Here is a 20,699-nt window from a genome sequence, read left to right on the forward strand (position 1 = left end):
GATTGTGTCTATAGGGATTTGGTAACCTTATGCACTCAACATTTGGAAAGTATTTGTTCACTAAATTACTAAGATCTCCAACTGTTCATGTTTTTTATGTAATATTGGAAAACCATATTTGTTAATATCACCATCATATTTCAACAGAAAAAGTATTTAAATGTTAAGCTCTTTCTATAAAATTCTAATTTTCACTTGAAAGCTCAAATTTTGTTATTGGCCCCAAATACTGTCAGTTGTTTTTCTTGAAGTGATAGGCTCACTTTATTCATTTTCAAAAAAATGTCTGACAGTTACTCAGGTCTGAATAACCATAGTTCTCTGCCAGTCATTCTTTCAAGTAAAAATGATGTTTGATGAGTAGCTGACTTTTTTTTTAAAATAAACTGAATTAAAATTTAAAAACTCAAGTTACTTGTTCAATTTGCAACTAAACAATTGCCTAAGTGCTTTTCCTTGAGATATCTATCTACTTCAGTATGTAGCAGAAATACATTTACTGCTTAAATTTGGCAAACCAAGAAATAAATATAAACGGTAAATGGAATTATGGAGGTAATCAACACAACTCAAAATGGACCATGTACTTCACATTTTGTCACAGAGAATACTAAAAAGACAGGTACTCCAAGGATGACATTTAATAATATTAAGATTTCTTACTGCTTTATCAAGGACATTCTTAAGTGAAACCAGCTTTTTAAAAATGAGTGTGGAGTGTGTGATGGTGAAGAACACAAGGACTGCTAGTACAGATTGATGTGACTGCCTTGATTTAAGTTAAAACACAGCAGCTTTACCCACTATTGCTATTGCAAAATTGGTGAAAATATCAACACAATGACAAAGGAATAAATAAATTAGTATCATTTTGACCTTGCAGACCCCCTGAAGGGGACTTGGGTCTGCAAGGGTCCACAGACTGCACTTTGAGAACCATGCACATAGTACTTCACTGCAGCGCTAAGTAAGGCTATGCACCATGACAGAGGTCTTACCTGCTAGGTAATCTCCTGGGTAACATACAATATCTGATGCTACAGTCAGCTGCTACTTAGATTTCTTATGTTATCTCCTCACCAGCTTGAATACTGTTGATGCCGGGGTGCTTGTTTGCGGAGCCAAAGAATGAGCTTCACAGTCAAGGTAGAAGAGCAAGGTACAAGCTTTTATTTAGAAATACAGTGAAAGATCAGAGCTCCTGGCTCACGCCAAGAGAGGACAAGAGAGTCCGTAGTGGTGCATTTGTCTAGGGGGTTTTATAGGCAGCTGAGGATTTTTCGAGAACATGAAAAAAACTTAGAGGTGTGGACTTGTTAAGTGGTCTCTGAATATTTAGAATTAACTTAACACAAACAACTTCCTGCTCTGATGATTTCCCCCTGAGACACCAGCATGTTGATCTGGGGGCATATGAAACAAGGCCACCTGCTGAGCCCCCCAAGGTGGGCTGAGGCATAGTTTGCTAAAGCCTAAGTGAAGAATTTCTAACATCTTAACTTCTTGGGTATTAAAATGCAATCTTATCTTTAAGGTGGAATCCTTCCTGCCTTTTACTGTGTTGTTTATGCCTGGGCTTACTTGCTAAATTAGTTGCCCAGCTTGCAAAAGCATTTCATCAGATCTGAAGGAGGAAAGATAGCACATAGGCCTGGGTCTTTTAGTATGCTAGAGTGAACCTTACACATGATTATAAATGGTTAGCATAATAAAACATGTGCTACTCTTCTTTATCTGGGGAACATTAACTGGTTTCACTGAAGAATGATTCTAGAGCTCAATGTTTAACCTAGAGTTTTAGCAGGGGAGTTTTCCTTGCATGTAGTTACATTGCTCTGACTGCAAATACCCTGCACTGCACCCTTTGGAGGCCGTCACCCTACTCTGACTACATCCATGGTCCCTGTCTCACTGTTAGTCCTGAATATTTAGACTTATCTTTTAAAAATAATAGATTATTGCTATTGTGATAATGGTAGTACATGTGCTTGGAAATAAACATTCAAATATTTCTTCCTGGTCTCATATTTCTTATAATTACAATCCCTGAAATTACTTGACACTAGTCACATTTATTAAAGAACTCCCTTTTACCATTTTGAGTTGTGTTGATTACCTCTATAACTCCAATTACCCTTTATCTTTATTTCTTGGTTTGCCAAATTTAAGCAGTATCTGTTGGCTTCCCACATGAAGGATGAGACATTTAGCTTATTTTTATTATTGTTCCTCATTTTCATTCTTGGTCATCTTCCTAATTTTTGAAAATACACTTATATTTTTATTTTTGTTTCTAGTTCTTTTTTTTATCATGTTTGTGGCTTTAAATAATGTACTTAAACATAGGTCCATTTCTGCTGAACTTATCATGGGCCAAAAGCAGGCCAGAGTGTTCTCCAAAGAACTGAGGAAGGAAAGGCTGAGCTACTCAGCCCAATTTCTGCTTCTAGTTTTACCATCTAGGTAATTCATGGCTCCTACCCTGTGGCAGAATGTGTGAGAGACAAAAAGAGTCAAATATTACAATTAACTGATAAAATAAAGCAAGGGGAAAAGTGGCTACCAATGATCATATTTGACTTCTGTTGACAGATGGGGAAATTGAGGCCTCAAAAGGAAAAGTGACCTACCCAGTGCTATTAGTTAAGAACAGGTATTAAACTACAGTCCACTCTATCCTCTCTGTTATTCCCATGCACTGAGAACATTCCTGTAATTACTTGGGAAGAGAAACAGTATGGTTTTATCAAGTTGATTGTAGGTGGGAATGAGCATTGTTTAATGTTATATTTTCAGAGTAACTTTTCTTTTTATAATTACAATATTTAACTTTTTATAAGTATGTCAATTTATTCATTTGTATATAAAATAAACGTTATTTTTTGATAGTTTGTGTTTCGTGGGCCTTTGAAAGTTTTGGTTGCTTTGAAGGACTTAAGTTTTGAAAGGATACACTAAAGCCCTAAAAACATATGGAATTTTGAACTTGCATTTCTGTTTAAAGTGTTAAAGACTGAAAAAATTCCGATTCAGAATATTATTCACCAAATAGAGAAAAGAAGACCAATCTCCTCTGGTCCAACTGTATAAATTATGCATAATAATTTAAGAGCAAGATCTGGTTTCCATTTCAGTTATTGATTTGAAATACAGCATTTTGGCATCAGAAATGTAGACAGCAGGCATTTCCTGCACTTAATTTATTCCCTCATAACCAAGAAGCAGCTTCATGTAGACAGTTTTATATAAAACTTGTCACAGATCCTGTGCATTTTGGAAATGTTTCACATTTCAGTCAGTTTTCTGTATGGTAAAATGTGGGTAAATAAATTCTTCCTAACAATATCTCGGTGACTTTATGTTGTGAGTATTTAATTTGTAAAATTTGCTTTGACTTCCTTGAAAGGGATTGCTAAGGAAATGTTTGTCCTGAATCTGGCAAGTGAATGTCTTTCTTAAGTGCTTATTGACACTAGTCATGATTCCTCTTTCTTTAAGAGATGTTCCAAAGGAGATGGTAAAAATATAGCTGGTTCCTATCACCTCACACCAGTAAGGATAGCTGCCATCCAAAAGACAAACAACAACAATTGTTGGAGAGGCTGTGGAGAAAGGGGAACCCTCCTACACTGCTGGTGGGAATGTAAATTAGTTCAACCATTGTGGAAAGCAGTATGGAGGTTCATCAAAATGCTCAAAACAGACCTACCATTTGACCCAGGAATTCCACTCCTAGGAATTTACCCTAAGAATGCAGCAATCAAGTTTGAGAAAGACAGATGCACCCCTAATGTTTATTGCAGCACTATTTACAATAGCCAAGAATTGGAAGCAACCTAAATGTCCATCGGTAGATGAATGGATAAAGAAGATGTGGTACATATACACAATGGAATACTACTCAGCCATAAGAAGTGGAAAATCCAACCATTTGAAGCAACATGGATGGAGCTGGAGAGTATTATGCTCAGTGAAATAAGCCAAGCGGAGAAAGAGAAATACCAAATGATTTCACTCATCTGAGGAGTATAGGAACAAAGGAAAAACTGAAGGAACAAAACAGCAGCGGAATTACAGAACCCAAAAATGGACTAACAGGTACCAAAGGGAAAGGAACTGGGGAGGATGGGTGGGCAGGGAGGGATAGGGGGGGGAAGAAGAAGGGGGGTATTAAGATTAGCATGCATGGGGGGGAGGGAGAAAGGGGAGGGTGGGCTGCACAACACAGAGAGGACAAGTAGTGACTCTACAACATTTTGCTAAGCTGATGGACACTAACCGTAATGTGGTTGTTAGGGGGGACCTGATATAGGGGAGAGCATAGTAAACATAGTATTCTTCATGTAAGTGTAGATTAAAAATTAAAAAAAAAAAAAAAGAAAGAAAGAAAGAAAGAAAGAAAGAAAAGGGGAATTACTCCTTGACAGGATAAAACTATTGGTAAATCAAAGATCAATGCATGCTTTAAATATCCTTAATGTTGATCACTTAAAGGGTGTCAAATGATCAGCTATGGAGGTACTCTTTTCTGATAATATTCCTTTCTCTTAATTAAAAAAAAAAAAGCAGTTACTGTGTGCTGACCTCCAATGAGTTCTGCACAGTGGTATAGAGGGCATGTCAAAGTGTGGGCAAAGGGTCTGTTTGTTTCTATGCAGAAGATCAAGGCCTAGCTTGGATACCCAGAAAATGAACTAAGATACGATATGAGGAGGAGCTTCTGGCATCAGCACTCTCTGGAGGACTTGTGCCGGAGGATGATCATCGAAAAGCCTCCACAGGTATCCGGACGATGCTGCGGTTGTGGCTGCATCCAGCCCACCGTCTCCTGGACTTGCCATAGGAATGAGGAGGGAGATGTCTAGGCTGGCATGTGCATACAGTGAGACAACGAATTTGACCGGATCTGTACTGTTGGAACTCAACCAGGAGTTGGGAGGGGTGCAAGTTGTAGCACCCCAAAATCTCATGACTATAGACTATCTATGGTTAAAAGAACATATGGGATGTGAACAGATCCCAGAAATGGGCTGCTTTAATTTGTCTGATGGTTCAAGTACAGTTGGACAATATCCATCATATCATAGATAAATTTTCACAAATGCCTAGGGTGCCTAAATGGTTTTCTTGGCTTCACTGGAGATGGATGGTAATTATAGATTTGCTTTGTTTATGTCACCGTATTCCTATTATGTTAATATGTGTGTGCAAATTAGTTAGTAGTTTAAAACCTATACATATTTAAGGTACTATACAAGAAGATATGTCAAAGAAATAATCAATCCTCCCATGTTTCCTTCATATGCTACCTCTATAGCTTTTCTTCTTCCTTCCTAATTACAACCCTTAAATAGAATTCGTGCCTCATATCGAATTTACCGAGTATCATAATTCCTCCAGGTGGTAAAGATACTTCGAGACAAGTGCTGGGCATAGAAGCCACAGGGCATAAATCTGCAAAGAAGTAAAAAGCTAACCTTTGCAAACAATATGGCTTCTCTCTCACTTACCAACTTTACATTTCCCTGTATGGCCCCGGAAGATGACTGGTTAGCCAGAGACGGGTAAGATTCCTCAAGGGAGGAACAACCTAAGACAGGCACAGTCGCAGGGGGGCCATCAGGTGAGAATTTGGGGATCAACAGAGGTGAGGCTCAGAACCTCACCCCCCTGCTTTGAGAGAAATCTTCTGCATCCGTGGATGTCTTGCTGCCCTTGTCTAGCCTGGATTAATACTTAGTCCATAGGCACACACCTGATCATCTGATCATCTACATTTGCCCTCTTACAGCACTAAACTATGTTTTCTACCTTTATCTTGCATCTACCTACCACTTCAGCATTTTATTAAAAATAAAAATAATAATAATAATAGGAGAAATGTGGGATCAACATATAAATCAAGTACAAAAATCAAATGAATATTCATATTTGACCTGATTGTTTATAGGTCATAATGCATGATCAAAACCGAAAGTTTCTGTGATGAATGCCCTTGTACTGTTCACCATGTAAGAATTTATTCACTATGTAAGAATTCGTTCACCATTTAAGAACTTGTTCGTTATGCCTCAGAAGATTGGAGACTGACGAGAATTAGGCTTGAGATGGATTAATGATTGTACATTGAGCGTTGACCCCCCCTATACTGTATTTTATTGTTGTTAACAACCATTTGATCAATAAATATGAGAGATGCCCTCTCAAAAAAAAAGAAAAAGTTAAAAAAATATATATAGCTGGTTCCAATTTTAGTCATTTATTAATCTTTGTATTTATAACTTTTCGGACTAGACTGAGAAATGATGGAAACTCAAAGATTAAGACAGTTGTAAGATTAATGAAAGAAGGTGAGGAGAAAGTTAAAAAATACATTTCATTATATTAATAAATGAACGAATTCTTTGTGACATTTGTTAAGAGCACTGACTACCTAGAGAACGCATAAACAACACCCTGAGGGTGATAAATGGCAAGAACTAACAGTAGCACAGGATGGGGCAAGTGTCCCTGAAATTCTGTTAAGTACCCTTCGCCACAGGTGAGAGGCTTATTCAAAGTAGATTCTAGATTTTCTTGGCAATGGAATCAGTGTCACACTGTGTCTTTAGCTTTCAGTCTCAAAGGTAAAACTCATGCTTAAACTTGTGAAATTGAGTCTACTCTAGGAGGTAAATATTTCAAGTCAACACAAATAATATCATTTTGAGGATTCTTTGCTCTATGTGTGACTGCCAACTGTTTGGGGATGGGTGTGTGCGTGTGCATGTGCATGTGATGGTGGGCAGGAAGAAGGCCGCAACTGTATTCTAGGTGGTGACCAAGCAGAGTCAGCTTTTGCAGAATAGAACTCAGCTATAGAGCATAATTTGAATTCTTACTAAAATAATCTGAACAGTGCTGGCCATTTCTTCTAGAAATTGCAGTGCTCATATCCCTGGAAAGCATAATAATGTAAGTAATTAGAAGCCACTAACATTGATGGGGTTGGTTTATTAACTAGTCATCAGCTGGTCCTGGAGGAGATAGAGTAAGAATAACATATTTAGATAGAAAATTGGGCATCAAATATATTCCAGATTGGAGAACTTGGAAGTTTTCCATGCATGTCTCCATTTTGAATTATATTAGTGGATTCTATGTTCTATAACCACCTCCTACTCTGTTCTCAGACAAACACAAACAACCAGATACCAACTTATTACCTAAAACCACAAGGCCCAAACTCTTGATTTTCTTATCACAGTTTATTGTTGTTCATTTGAGGTACCATACTACTATCAGAATTATATCCAGGTTTTTTATTTAAAAAAAACTCAGAGAAAAAATGTTTCTAGTAATTTTCATTCAATGTGAATGACAAGAATATTATAGCTTATAAACATTGAAATAACCATTTCATTTCTTCCTAGGAAGTTTCATATTTTAAGTAATGAAAAAGGAATTCTACACAAAGCTAGTTTTAATCACATTCTCACTCAGTCTTTTCTCATGTGTATTTATGTTACTTTCAGAATAGCATAATAACCTGCTGGAGTGTAAATATAGAAAGCATTCATGTCCTCTAGAATTTGATGTTGTCTCCAAGGTACACTGAGTGGTCAAAATCCTTTCAAAGGTTTGCTGCTATAGGTGGCATAATAGCTGTAATGTGAATGAGTAAATTTTGGTATTATATCCTTTCATTAGACAAGGATGCAGTATGTTTTCAACATAATCTTAAGGTCTGAGTTGTTCAGCTGACTCAGCTTACCTAGACAAAATTATGCCATTAACAGCATTGTTTAGAATTTTAAATATACATCTCATCATTAAAACATAAGTGTATCAGTTTTTCTTTGTGTTTTTTTTTTTATCAGAAATGTTGTCAAAATGAAACATGATACTGTATGTAGCTACTAGGGTCCATTCTCACTACGTTTGACCCTATATGCCAGTTTTCTTAAATTAGTGGAAAGACTATCTTCATTTTCCTAGCATGTTGTACATGTGCTGTTTCAAAACAGGCAGCAGTAAGCATGGAGACTGAATTTGCCATGTTGTCCAAGAGACTGTTTTTTCTCCAATTCTTTCTGCTGGTTTAAAAATTAGTGTATCATTTGGGTATATAAAACTTATAAAAATTATAACTACAATGTCATTTAAAAACTTTATAGTAAATTGACAGATCTCAAAATTTGTTTTCCAATTACTGAATGACTAGTAGAGTTAGTTTACTCACATTATAGTGACAATGAAAATATTTGGGCTATAGATTTTTCTTGTATATCTTTTTTTATCTAATCACACTATTGAAAACACTTTATAAAGGCTTACTTATGTAATCATAGCAGGGAATTTACTTACTACTTAAAGTTTTATGTCTATGGTACATTTAAAAATTAGGTAAATATAAGCACAGGAAATAAGTATGGCATTCATTTTTTTTAATACTTTACTAATCATATAATCATTTAAAAATATAACTGTAAATATATTTTAAGAACCATCCCTGGCTCATCTTTGTACTTCCTTTATTTAATTAGTAGATAAGCCATAAATATAACTATGTTCTGCTGTCTTCCATGAGAGTGATGTATGAAGTATTCTAAAAAAATGGAACTTGGCCCTGCTTATTTTTTTCTGCCTTGTATTAAAAATATCATTGCAAATGTCAGATTCAGAATCATATATTAATTTGTTTTTGTTGTAAATCTCTACATTACACAATTCCATTTTGAACTATCTGGTAGTTTTCTATAATTTAAAAGTAAATAACCTAACATACCACCTAGAGAAACTGTCAGTTTTTATTTAATAGATTTTGTTCTGGGGAACATAAAAAAAAATTGTTCACATTTAAAAGTCAGTCTGTTTCTGAACATGACACGTACCTCAGATTCTATGCAAGTGTGTCTGCAAAACCCGTGAGAAAGACAAGAGTAGATATGTAGCTCACAGAAAGGGAATGTAAGTTTTCAATGATGTACCTTCAGACCCTACAATTTCTCCCCTATACAGGATTTAGTCTGTATACTTTACATTATTATTAACTGTATTTCTATACTCAGTGCCTTTCTATTTACCATTCAGTGGCTTTACAACATATCTTTCAGTATAATGATTACATAATGACTACAGAAGAATTAGTAACTTTTACATAAATGCACTGAACTCTGTTTTGGAAGTCACTTTTTTCTGCTATGGCACTTAATTGTATTTGATGCGGAGAAAGCTCATATGTAACTTTTCCACTCTGACCTAGCACAAATTATAATTTATAATTCTTTCTAAATACTTCTGTGGATTTATATTTTGGCAAGTATTTTTCATGGGTGCTATGCCTTTGACATTTTATGCTACATTGTGATATTTATTTTGCTTCTTGTTTTGTAGGACACTTTATAGAATAAGTAAGAAAACATTGTACAGGCAAACAGTGTTCTAAAAATCTACAGAGACACAATCTTAGTTGATATATATAAAAGTGTAAATATTACTATGAAATGGAACAGTTCTGCATTGTATTTGATATTTATATTGGTTGCAATTGACTTCCACATGAGTGCACAGTAGTCTACAATCCCACAGGCTCTGATATGGGTAAGAGAAAGGCCATAGGCCTCAAGACTAGTAACAGATATTTTTCTTTTTTCATTTTTTTCCTCATCATCCACATGCCAGCACATGGAAGGAGCTTTATTCTCTTTTCTCATTTGAAGAGGTATATATATATATATATTTTGAGAGGGCATCTCTCATATTTATTGATCAAATGGTTGTTAACAACAGTAAAATTCTGTATAGGGGAGTCAATGCTCAATGCACAATCATTAATACACCCCAAGCCTAATTTTCATCAGTCTCCAATTTTCTGAAGCATAACGAACAAGTTCTTACATGGGGTACAAATTCTTACATAGTGAATAAGTTCTTACATGGTGAACAGTTACAAGGGCAGTCATCACAGAAACTTTCGGTTTTGATCACACATTATGAACTATAAACAATCAGGTCAAATATGAATATTCATTTGATTTTTATACTTGACTTATATGTGGATCCCGCATTTCTCCCTTTATTATTATTATTATTTATATATTTATTTATTTTTTAAAATAAACTGCTGAAGTGGTAGGTAGATGCAAGATAAAGGTAGAAAACATAGTTTAGTGTTGTAAGAGAGCAGTTGTAGATGATCAGGTGTGTGCCTGTAGACTAAGTGTTAATCCAAGCTAGACAAGGGCAATAAAACATCCACGGATGCAGAAGATTTCTCTCAAAACAGGGGGGGTGAGGTTCTAAGCCTCACCTCTATTGATCCCCAATTTCTCATCTGATGGTCCCCCTGTGACTGTGCCTGTCTTAGGTTGTTCCTCCCTTGAGGAATCTTACCCGTCTCTGGCTAACCAGTTATCTTCTGGGGCCATACAGGGAAATGTATAGTTGGTAAGTGAGAGAGAAGCCATATTGTTTGAAAAGGTTAGCTTTTTACTTCTTTGCAGATTTATGCCCTGTGGCTTCTATGCCCAGCATTTGTCTTGAGGTATCTTTACCACTTGGAGGAATTATGATACTTGGTAAATTCGATATGAGGCATGAATTCTATTAAAGGGTTGTAATTAGGAAGGAAGAAAAAAAGCTATAGGAGTAGCAGACGGAAGAAAACATGGGAAGATTATTTCTTTGACATATCTTCTTGTAGAGTAACTTAAGCATGTATAGGTTTTAAACTACTAATTAAATTGTGCACACACATTAACATAATAGGAATACAGTTACATAACCAAAGCAGGCCTGTAATTACCAGCCATCTCCAGTGAAACCAAGAAAACCAGTTAGGCACCCTAGGCATTTGTGAAAATTTATCTATGATATGATGGATATTGTCCAACTGTACTTGAACAATCTGAGAGAAATCAGACAAATTAAAACAACGCATTCCTGGGAACTGTTCACATCCCATATGTTCTTTTAACAGTAGATAGTCTGTAGTTGTAAGATTTTGGAGGGTTACAACTTGTACTTCTACTAATTCTTGGTTGAGTTCCAACAGTATAGATCCAGTCAAATTTGTTGTTTTACTGTATGCACAGGCCAGCTTAGATATCTCCTTCTTCATTCCCATGCAAGTCCAGGAACCGGTGGGATGAATGCAGCTACAGCTGTAGCAGTGCCTGGATCTTTGTTGAGGTTTTTTGATGATCATCTTCTGGTATGAGTCTTCCAGAGAGTGCTGATGTTGGAAGTTCTTCTTCATATCGTATCTTAGTTCATTTTCTGCGTAGCTAAATTAGGCTTTGATCCTATGTATAAACACAAACAGACCCGTTGCCCACACTTTGATATGCCCTTTATACCATTGTGTAGAACTCATTGGAGGTCACCACACAGGAACTGCTTTTTTTTTTGTTATCATTAATCTACACTTACATGAAGAATATTATGTTTACTAGGCTCTCCCCTATACCAGGTCCCCCCTATAAACCCCTTTACAGTCACTGTCCATCAGCATAGCAAAATGTTGTAGAATCACTACTTGTCTTCTCTGTGTTGTACAGCCCTCCTCTTGCTTCCCCCCCATTATGCATGCTAATCTTAATACCCCCCTTCTTCTCCCCCCCTTTCCCTCCCTACCCACCTATCCTCCCCAGTCCCTTTCCCTTTGGTACCTGTTAGTCCATTCTTGGGTTCTGTGATTCCGCTGCTGTTTTGTTCCTTCAGTTTTTCCTTTGTTCTTATACTCCACAGATGAGTGAAATCATTTGGTATTTCTCTTTCTCTGCTTGGCTTATTTCACTGAGCATAATACCCTCCAGCTCCATCCATGTTGCTGCAAATGGTAGGATTTGCCCTTGAAGAGGTATATTTTTTAACAGCCTTTTGGTAGCTTCCAGAAGTTTTGGGAAAGGAGAGTGTTACATGGAAGATGGATACTCAAGAAGTCCTTTCTCTGTGCTATCTCACTTTCTGCAGCTCTTGTCTCAGCCAGGATGGCAGAGGCTGCCCCAGTTTGTGCAGCAGCTTTGAGAGTTCCATGTTGTGATCTTGATAGTAGCTTGATAGAAATGCTCTGCTCTGAGGTGTGAGGAGATAAAAGTACATTTAATTTTGTTTATTAAAGTACATTTCATATACTTTGATGATGTTTAAATCTGTATCAAGTATATTGTACCTGGATTAAAATTTATGTTAAGCATATGGACTATTTATCACAGCATAAATACTGTGTCTCTGTTCTTCAAAATACATACTCTATATACATACATACTAGGGAAAGAACTTTCATATTAAACATGACTTACTGTGCAGAATTAAATGTTAAAATAACTAGGTTGTTTTGCTAGAAATATAGCTGTAACAACTGATTGGGTCCAATACTATGCGCTATTAAAATCACTCAAACTTTGGAGAGTTAGTTTAGTAAATTTGTAATATAAAATACTCTGTCATCATTAATTTATATTAGATTTTGGAGGTTGAGAGATCTTTTAAGGAATATACAAAACACTGAGGGCTAAAGCAGTACTGGGTTAAGCCTTAAAAAATGTAGTAGGTAAACCAGCTAAACATAACCTGATATATTTGTACTCTTTGACCCAAGGAAGGAAAAGAATACATTGTAAACTATTTTGACTTGGAGGGAGGTTGATTTCTCTTCAATAAAGTACAATACTTCAATAATTCAAACTGTTGAAAATGGAAAGGGCTGTGTTATGAGATGGCATGTAGTGGGTTTGTGTATACTTTCAATGACTATTGGTAGGAATGCTGTGAAAGGGGGATTTCTGCCTCTGTATCTATACCTCCCTGCTTTAGAGTATTCTTAGATTTTTAGTTGGGTTGAACCTTCAAAAGTCTTTAATTTCTTCTGCTATTCTTTTTAAGTGTCATATCTGGTACTCCATTTAAAATGTTACAAAAAATATCTCCTTTTGTATTGAAAATTTCAATGTAAGCTAGTGATTTTTGCAGTAATCATAACCACTGGAGCTAGACTGGACATTTGAGCTATAGTCTACCCATTACTGTGACCGAGGGAGAACCAAACCTTTGTGTGGTTCAGGTGCCAGTGGGTCTCATTTCTCTATTTTTGGTCTTCCTCAGTCATTATTTCTAAACCACCTATAGGCCCAGCTGGCATACTCAGGCCAGAAAGGGGCAGATAAATTGTATTTCTCAGATACCACATCTGGAGCCTGATCACTGTGCACTTCCATGCTGCCAGCCAGACCTGGAATCCAGTGGGAGCCTAGGTCTGTGTGTAGAGTCTGAGTTCCTGAACTTCCCATTTTATTCTCTCTTGATGTCTCACTTCACATTGTTCCTTTATGACTGAAGCCCTGCTTGGCGTGACACCAGCCTGGGGTGCCCACCTCCTGTTAGCCTGCTCCTTAGAGATTTCTACAGGGTAAGTGATTGTCCAGTACCTTAACGAATTTCAGAATCGAACCTCCTGAAATCCATTTCTACTTTCTATGCTCTTGGAGCTTGTATTGAACCTTCTGATAACTGAGGATTATTTCTATCTACCATACCTCAATTTATTGGCTTTTTGGGCATCATTTTCAAACCTGGCTGCCTCTGTCAGTTCTGCCTTTGTAGGCAAACTCTTATCATGTGTCCTTTTATGTGTGTATGTTTGTCCACATAATCATTGCCCCTTAATCAAGTACCCCTCCCCCTTGTTATTCTGCTCCCTCATTAATGCAAGATAACTGTTAGGAGGTTTGCAAAGTACAATATGTCGAGAGTCTAATATGTTCAGATCAAAAGTTACAAGGACAAGAACTAGGTGATACGCAGGATTTGTTGTACACATATTGTTATCCGACAATAATTCAGAAGACAGTATTTTAGATGGTAAGATCACAGATACGATATTTGCTAATGTATGCCAATGTAGTCTGACTATATATGCAAATGCATACAAAATAATGTAATGAGAGGGAATAATAATACAGACTTTTATAACATGTAATGAGAAATATATATTTGTTTTTCATCTCTGGTTCCTGGTACATAACTCCTAAAATCCTTGTTATTTCCTGAGTGATAGGGGTGAGAGGAATGTCTTTTGTTATTCATAATGAACTTTTTTAAACCATACCTTAGTTTATGCTAATGAAATGTCTCTTAGTGGAGCCCTCGATAACTTCACATGGGGGCCTGACTGCCAGAAGAACCAAATCCCAAAATATGATTAGGGGGTTGGAACTTTCAGCCCCACTCTGCCTCTGGAGAATGGAAAAAGGGATTGGAGGTTGATTCAATAATCATGGCTAATGCTTTAATGAATCATGGCTAGTAATGGAACCTCCATCAAAAGCCTAAATGAAGGGATTTGGAGAACTTCAGGGTTGGTAAATGTATCCACATGCTGAGAAGGTGGCACGTTGCAAACTCTACAGGGACAGAAGCTTCTGTGCTCAGGACCCTTGCAGACCCTGTGCTATATACCTCTTCATCTGGTTATTCATTTCTATTCTTTCTAATAATAGAAAATAAAGTGTTTCCCTGGTAATAATAAAGTATTTCCCTGAGTCCTGTGAACTGCTACAAATTATAAAACCTGGGGAAGGAGTGATGGAGGGATTTGTAGCCAAGTTGGATAGAAGTGTGAATAATCTGGAACCCACTACTTGCTATTCGATTCTGAAGGGGGTGGGGAACAGTCTTATGGGACTGAGCCCTTATCCTGTGGAGTTTGAGCTAACTCTGGGTAGCTGGCATCAGAATTGAATTAAATTGTAGGACATCTAGTTGGTGTCTGCAGAAAATTGGAGAATTGCTTGGTATGGAAACCCCACACATTAGTGTCAGAAGTATTTGAGTAAAAGCAGATTTTATGACTACACAGTAACCTTGTTGAGAGATGTAGGAGTACTGATATACTGAGGTTGTATTTTTTCTTATTTTCCTCTGCCACCAAATTTTAATATTATGTCTCAGTAAGTCAGTTTGATAGGAGTAAGATAAAATGTTAACAAAAATGTTCTATAGTGTCTTTTAAACATTTTAGTTTTAATAAACATATAAATAACTTTGACATAAATGAAAAGGATATATTTTATATTGCTTTCTTGAAACACTATGGAAATAGCTTTTGAATTTCTTTCAATGTATGACGATTGTTTTCACAGTGCTCTGAAGGTCTATTTTAATAGCCAAAGAAAACTATGGCTTTGAGAATACAGTTTATCAAAACAACAGGAAGAACCCCCACAATGCCTTTTAGATAGAATTTAATTATGGGTTTAATGAGGATAGGCCCTGTCTCTATCAGGTTGTATTAAAAAAAAGTCCTCATAGTCTTGAAGTATTCAAAAAGTATTCAAGTAACTTTAGACCATCTTAGTATTCTCAGACCTCTGTAGAACTCTTAGTTAACATGATGTGTTAAATATTGTGGAGAAAAAAAACCAAATAATATTTTAGTTTCTGAGTTAAAAATTTTTTTTAACCAAATCAATCTACTTAAATTCATAAGTCCAAACCACACATTAACTGGATTATGAAATCAAAATAATATTAATAAATTTTAATATATGTGAAAGAAACGTTAAGGTAAAAGTACAGGGTCTACAAACTAATAGCACTGATTTTCATCACTATTCTGAACAAAATAAACATGAAGTGCTAGCTACAGACCACAGTTTGGGTGTTTCTCTTCTCCTAAACCTAAATTATCAGCAAGTATGTTAAATACTTAGGAAATAAATTAATTCATCTAATTAGCATACTAAGAATTTAAAGCTTAGTATAACAGTAGTCAATATTCTTATGCAGGCCATACTTAACCACTGTAGAGTGACACAATGAAAAAAAATAGAAGTATTTTGGTTCTATTTTCAATTTCCAGTTGACAAAGTTTGTGTCTTGATTTCAGTTAATATTTTTGGTGCTAAAATTTCTGTGAACATATTACTTCCTTGGAATGAGATTTGCCTTCTCTGTTCTCATTCCAAATGGCAACTTCTATTGTCTTCTTTTATTCTTGCATGACAGGCATTGGAAAAATCAAAACAAGCATCCTGTATGCATTGAAATTTATATGCCATTTTTACATTTTAGAAAGGTTCAATTTTGATTTTAACCACTTTTCTAAGAAAATGGATATATTATTATTAATAATTTTGTTTATATAGTTTGTATTTTAAATCTCTATACTTACATCAGGATCCAATGGAGATTATTTTCTTCCTTTGCTCCTTCCAAGGCATTTTGTTTTACCTTCTTCCAGTAACTGACACCAAAAACCTTTACGAGAATCAAACCTAAAAAAATAAAAAATACAAAACACACAAAAAAGTATTTCTCAAGGGATTTATAAGGTATGATGACCAAAAACATTAATATTTTTATGTGGGTATTAATCTATAACCAGGGAAACTGGCATATTTTTTGACTTATATCACTTTGCATAAAATGTTTTGGCATACTTTTGAATTCTCAGTCCATCTGTCATATTTGTGAGTTTGCCAGATTCCTAATAGAAAAATTGTCAGCAGAAGGTCTCTTATTAATAGATATTAATAAGACTATCTCCTTCATCTGGAAGAAAATTTTTTATAAATTTTAAGCCCATTCTTTCCCTTTGTAGGGTTTAAAAATGACAAATCAAGCTTCACCCGTATCTATGGATTTACATAGTACTTATACCATATGATTACAAAGTAATAGAAAAGAAAAGGTTTTAGTGTGCCATGGAGAAATTAATTTTAGGATTCTCTAGCTATAACCCATTCATATTTTTTTTACAGCTATGTTCTTATTTTTGGTATAATCTCTGTATTAAAGTAACAGCAGCTATTAATGTGGATTTTCATGGCATAATTATAGTCAACATAATAGTAGCACATTAAATTTATATTTTAATTTACCAAAATATTTCATTCTAAGTCTTTGTCATTTGAGCTTTCATTATAATCCTTTAAGGATATGGAGTATAGGATTCTTCCTAGTTTATGACATTTGGCATAGTGTTTGTCTCTTTGTGAACACTCACCAAATGTAAGTTGAATAAAAAATGAAAAAGAAGGAAGTATTTGTGAAGGTTTATTTATCTTGAATTATATACTTTTTCAGTATGCAGGTAATGATTCACATCTAGGCCTCCTGACTCTAGGTCAAGGGCCTTTTCTTATTCACTTTTCTCTGGGCATGTGTTTTACTATCAGTAATTATGAACAAATAGTAATTTCCACCCTTGAATATGAAAGTGAAAGTAATAGTCATGAATGACAATTTTTTCACATTGCTTTTGTTTTTCAGTGATTTTATTGCTGTTTTTTCTTCTTCATTAAAAGAATGATCATTTAGTATTAGTTCCTTTTGTCTTAATCCATACTACTCAGAATACTGCTTACAATTTTTGTTAAAATCATAGTGTGAACAATGAACAAATGGAAACTGAAATAAAAATACATCTTACAAAAAATAAACTTTAAGTGGATTAAAAGCCTAAATATAAAACCTGAAACCATAAAACACTTAGAAGAAAACATAAGCAGTAAACTCTTGAACACTGGCAGTAGTAATTTGTTTCTGGATAAGTCTCCTCAGGAAAGAGAAACAAAAACAAATGTGAACAAGAGGGACTACATCAAACTGAAAGGCTTCTGCACAGCCTAAGGAACCATCAACAAAATGAAACCTCACCCCACTGCATTGGAAAATATATTTGCAAATAATATATCTGATAAGGTGTTAGTAACCAAAATTTATAAAAAATCATACAACTCAGGAGAGGATTAAAGATGGCAGCATGAGAGGTGAGATAGAAAATCTGAACAGACCAATTAGAAGTAACAAAATCAAACTGGTAATCAAAATACTACCTAAGAACAAAACTCCTGGACCAGATGGCTTCACCACTGAATTTTATCAAACATTTAGTGAAGACCTAATACCCATCCTCCTTAAAGTTTTCCAAAGAGTAGAAGAGGGAATACTTTCAAACTCATTCTATGAGGGCAGCATCACTCTAATACCAAAACCAGGCAAAGACACCACAAAAAAAGAAAATTACAGACCAATGTCCTTGATGAACATAGATGCAAAAATACTGAACAAAATATTAGCAAACCAAATTCAAAAATACATCAAAAAGATCATCCATGATCAAGTGTGATTCATCCCAGGGATGCAAGGATGGTACAACATTCAAAAATCCATCAATATCATCCACCACATCAACAAAAAGAAGGACAGAAACCACATGATCATCTCCATAGATGCTGAAAAAGCATTTGACAAAATTCAACATCCATTCATGACAAAAACTCTCAACAAAATGGGTATAGAGGGCAAGTACCTCAACATAATAAAGGCCATATATGACAAACCCATAGCCAACATCATACTTAACAGAGAGAAGCTGAAAGCTTTTCCTTTAAGATTGGGAACAAGACAAGGATGCCCACTTTCCCCACTTCTATTCAACATAGTACTGGAGGTCCTAGCCATGGCAATCAGACAACTCAAAGAAATAAAAGGAATCCAGATTGGCAAGGAAGAAGTTAAACTGTCCCTGTTTGGAGATGACATGATATTGTACATAATAAACCCTACAGAATCCACTCAAAAACGACTAGATCTAATATCTGAATTCAGCAAAGTTGCAGGATATAAAATTAATACACAGAAATCTGTTGTGTTCCTATACACTAGAAATGAACTATCAGAGAGAGAAATCAGGAAAACAATTCCATTCACACTTGCATCAAAAAGAACAAAATATATAGGAATAAACCTAACCAAGGAAGCGAAAGACCTATACCCTGAAAACTACAAGACACTCTTAAGAGAAATTAAAGAAGATACCAGTAAATGGGAACTCATCCCTTGCTCATGGCTAGGAAGAATTAATATTGTCAAAATGGCCATCCTGTCTAAAGCAATCTATGGATTCAATGCAATTCCTATCAAAATACCAACAACATTTTTCAATGAACTAGAGAAAATCATTCTAAAATTCATATGGAACCACAAAAGACCTCAAATAGCCAAAGCAATTCTGAGAAGGAAGAATAAAGCTGGGGGAATTATGCTCCCCAACTTCAAGCTCTGCTACAAAGCCACAGTAATCAAGACAATTTGGTTCTGGCACAAGAACTGACCCATAGACCAATAGAACAGACTAGAGAGTCCAGATATAAACCCAGCCATATATGGTCAGTTAATATACAATCAAGGAGACATGGATTTACAATGGGTAAATGACAGCCTCTTCAACAGCTGGTGTTGGCAAAACTGGACAGCTACATGCAAGAGAATGAAACTAGATTATTGTTGAACCCCATACATAAAATTAAACTCAAAATGGATTAAAGACCTGAATGTAAGTCATGAAAACATAAAACTCTTAGAAGACACCATAGGCAAACATCTTCTGAATATAAGCATGAGCAACTTTTTCCTGAATGCATCTCCTCAAGCAAGGGAAACAAAAGCAAAAAAGAACTTATGGGACTACATCAAACTAAAAAGTTTCTGTGTGGCAAAGAACACCATCAACAGAACAAAAAGGCATCCTACAGTATGGGAGAATATATTTGTAAATGATGTATCTGACAAGGTATAAAGAACTTACATGCCTCAACACCAAAAAAGCAAATAACCTGATTAACAAATGGGCAGAAGATATGAAGAGACAGTTCTCCAAAGAATAAATTCAGACGGCCAACAGACACATGAAAAGATGCTCCATGTCACTAATCATCAGGGAAATGCAAATTAAAACCACAATGAGATAACACCTCACACCAGTAAAGATGGCCAGCATCGAAAACACTAAGAACAACAAATGCTGGTGAGGATGTGGAGAAAGGGGAACCCTCCTACATTGCTGGTGGGAATGTAAGCGAGTTCAACCATTGTGGAAAGCAATGTGGAGGATCCTCAAAAACTAAAAATAGAAATATTATTTGACCCAGGAATCCCACTCCTTGGAATTTACCCAAAGAATACAACTTCTCAGATTCAAAAATACATATGCACCCCTATGTTGATTGCAGCACTTTTTACAATAGCCAAGATATGGGAGCAATCTAAGTGTCCATCAGTGGATGAATGGATAAATAAAAGGTGGTACATATACACAATGGAATACTATTTGGCCATAAGAAAGAAACAAATCCTACCATTTGCAACAACATGGATGGAGCTGAAGGACATTATGCTCTGTGAAATAAGCCAGGCAGAGAAAGACAAATGCCAAATGATTTCCTTCATTTGTGGAGTATAACAATGAAGCAAAACTGAAGGAACAAAATAGCAGCAGACTCAGAGCCTCTAAGAATGAACTAGTGGTTACCAAAGGGGAGGGATGTGGGAGGGTGGGTGGAGAGGGAGGGAGAAGGGGATTGAGGGGTATTATGTTTAGTACACATGGTGTGGAGCATCACGGGGAGAACAGTGTAGCACAGAGAAGCCACATAGTGAATCTGTGGCATCTTGCTGCACTGATGGATAGTGACTGCATTGGGGTATGTGTGGGACTTGATAATATGGGTAAATGTAGTAACCATATTGTTTTTTCATGTGAAACCTTCGTAAGAGTGTATAGCAATCATACCTTAATTACTTAAAAAAAAATTTATACAACTCAACACCAAATAAACAAATAACCTGATTAAAACTGGGCAGAGGACCCAAACAGACATTTCTTAAAGAAGACATTAAGATCATCAACAGACACATGAAAAGATACTTAACAT

At 35.7% G+C, this 20,699-nt stretch overlaps 1 protein-coding gene across 1 annotated transcript in view; it reads right to left on the minus strand.

Moving 5' to 3' along the window:
* Positions 1 to 5,974: 5,974 nt before the first annotated feature.
* The window catches only part of LOC108384227 (bifunctional heparan sulfate N-deacetylase/N-sulfotransferase 3-like), a 131,325-nt gene continuing 116,600 nt past the window's right edge, over positions 5,975 to 20,699 (minus strand). The window contains 3 exon segments of the mRNA XM_073237090.1: positions 5,975 to 11,285; positions 11,652 to 12,057; positions 16,154 to 16,256. Of these exon segments, the coding sequence (XP_073093191.1) occupies positions 11,938 to 12,057; positions 16,154 to 16,256 (223 nt within the window). The 3' untranslated portion in view covers positions 5,975 to 11,285; positions 11,652 to 11,937.

Source organism: Manis javanica, chromosome 5 (genome assembly GCF_040802235.1).
Source record: "Manis javanica isolate MJ-LG chromosome 5, MJ_LKY, whole genome shotgun sequence".
Lineage (NCBI taxonomy): Eukaryota > Metazoa > Chordata > Mammalia > Pholidota > Manidae > Manis > Manis javanica.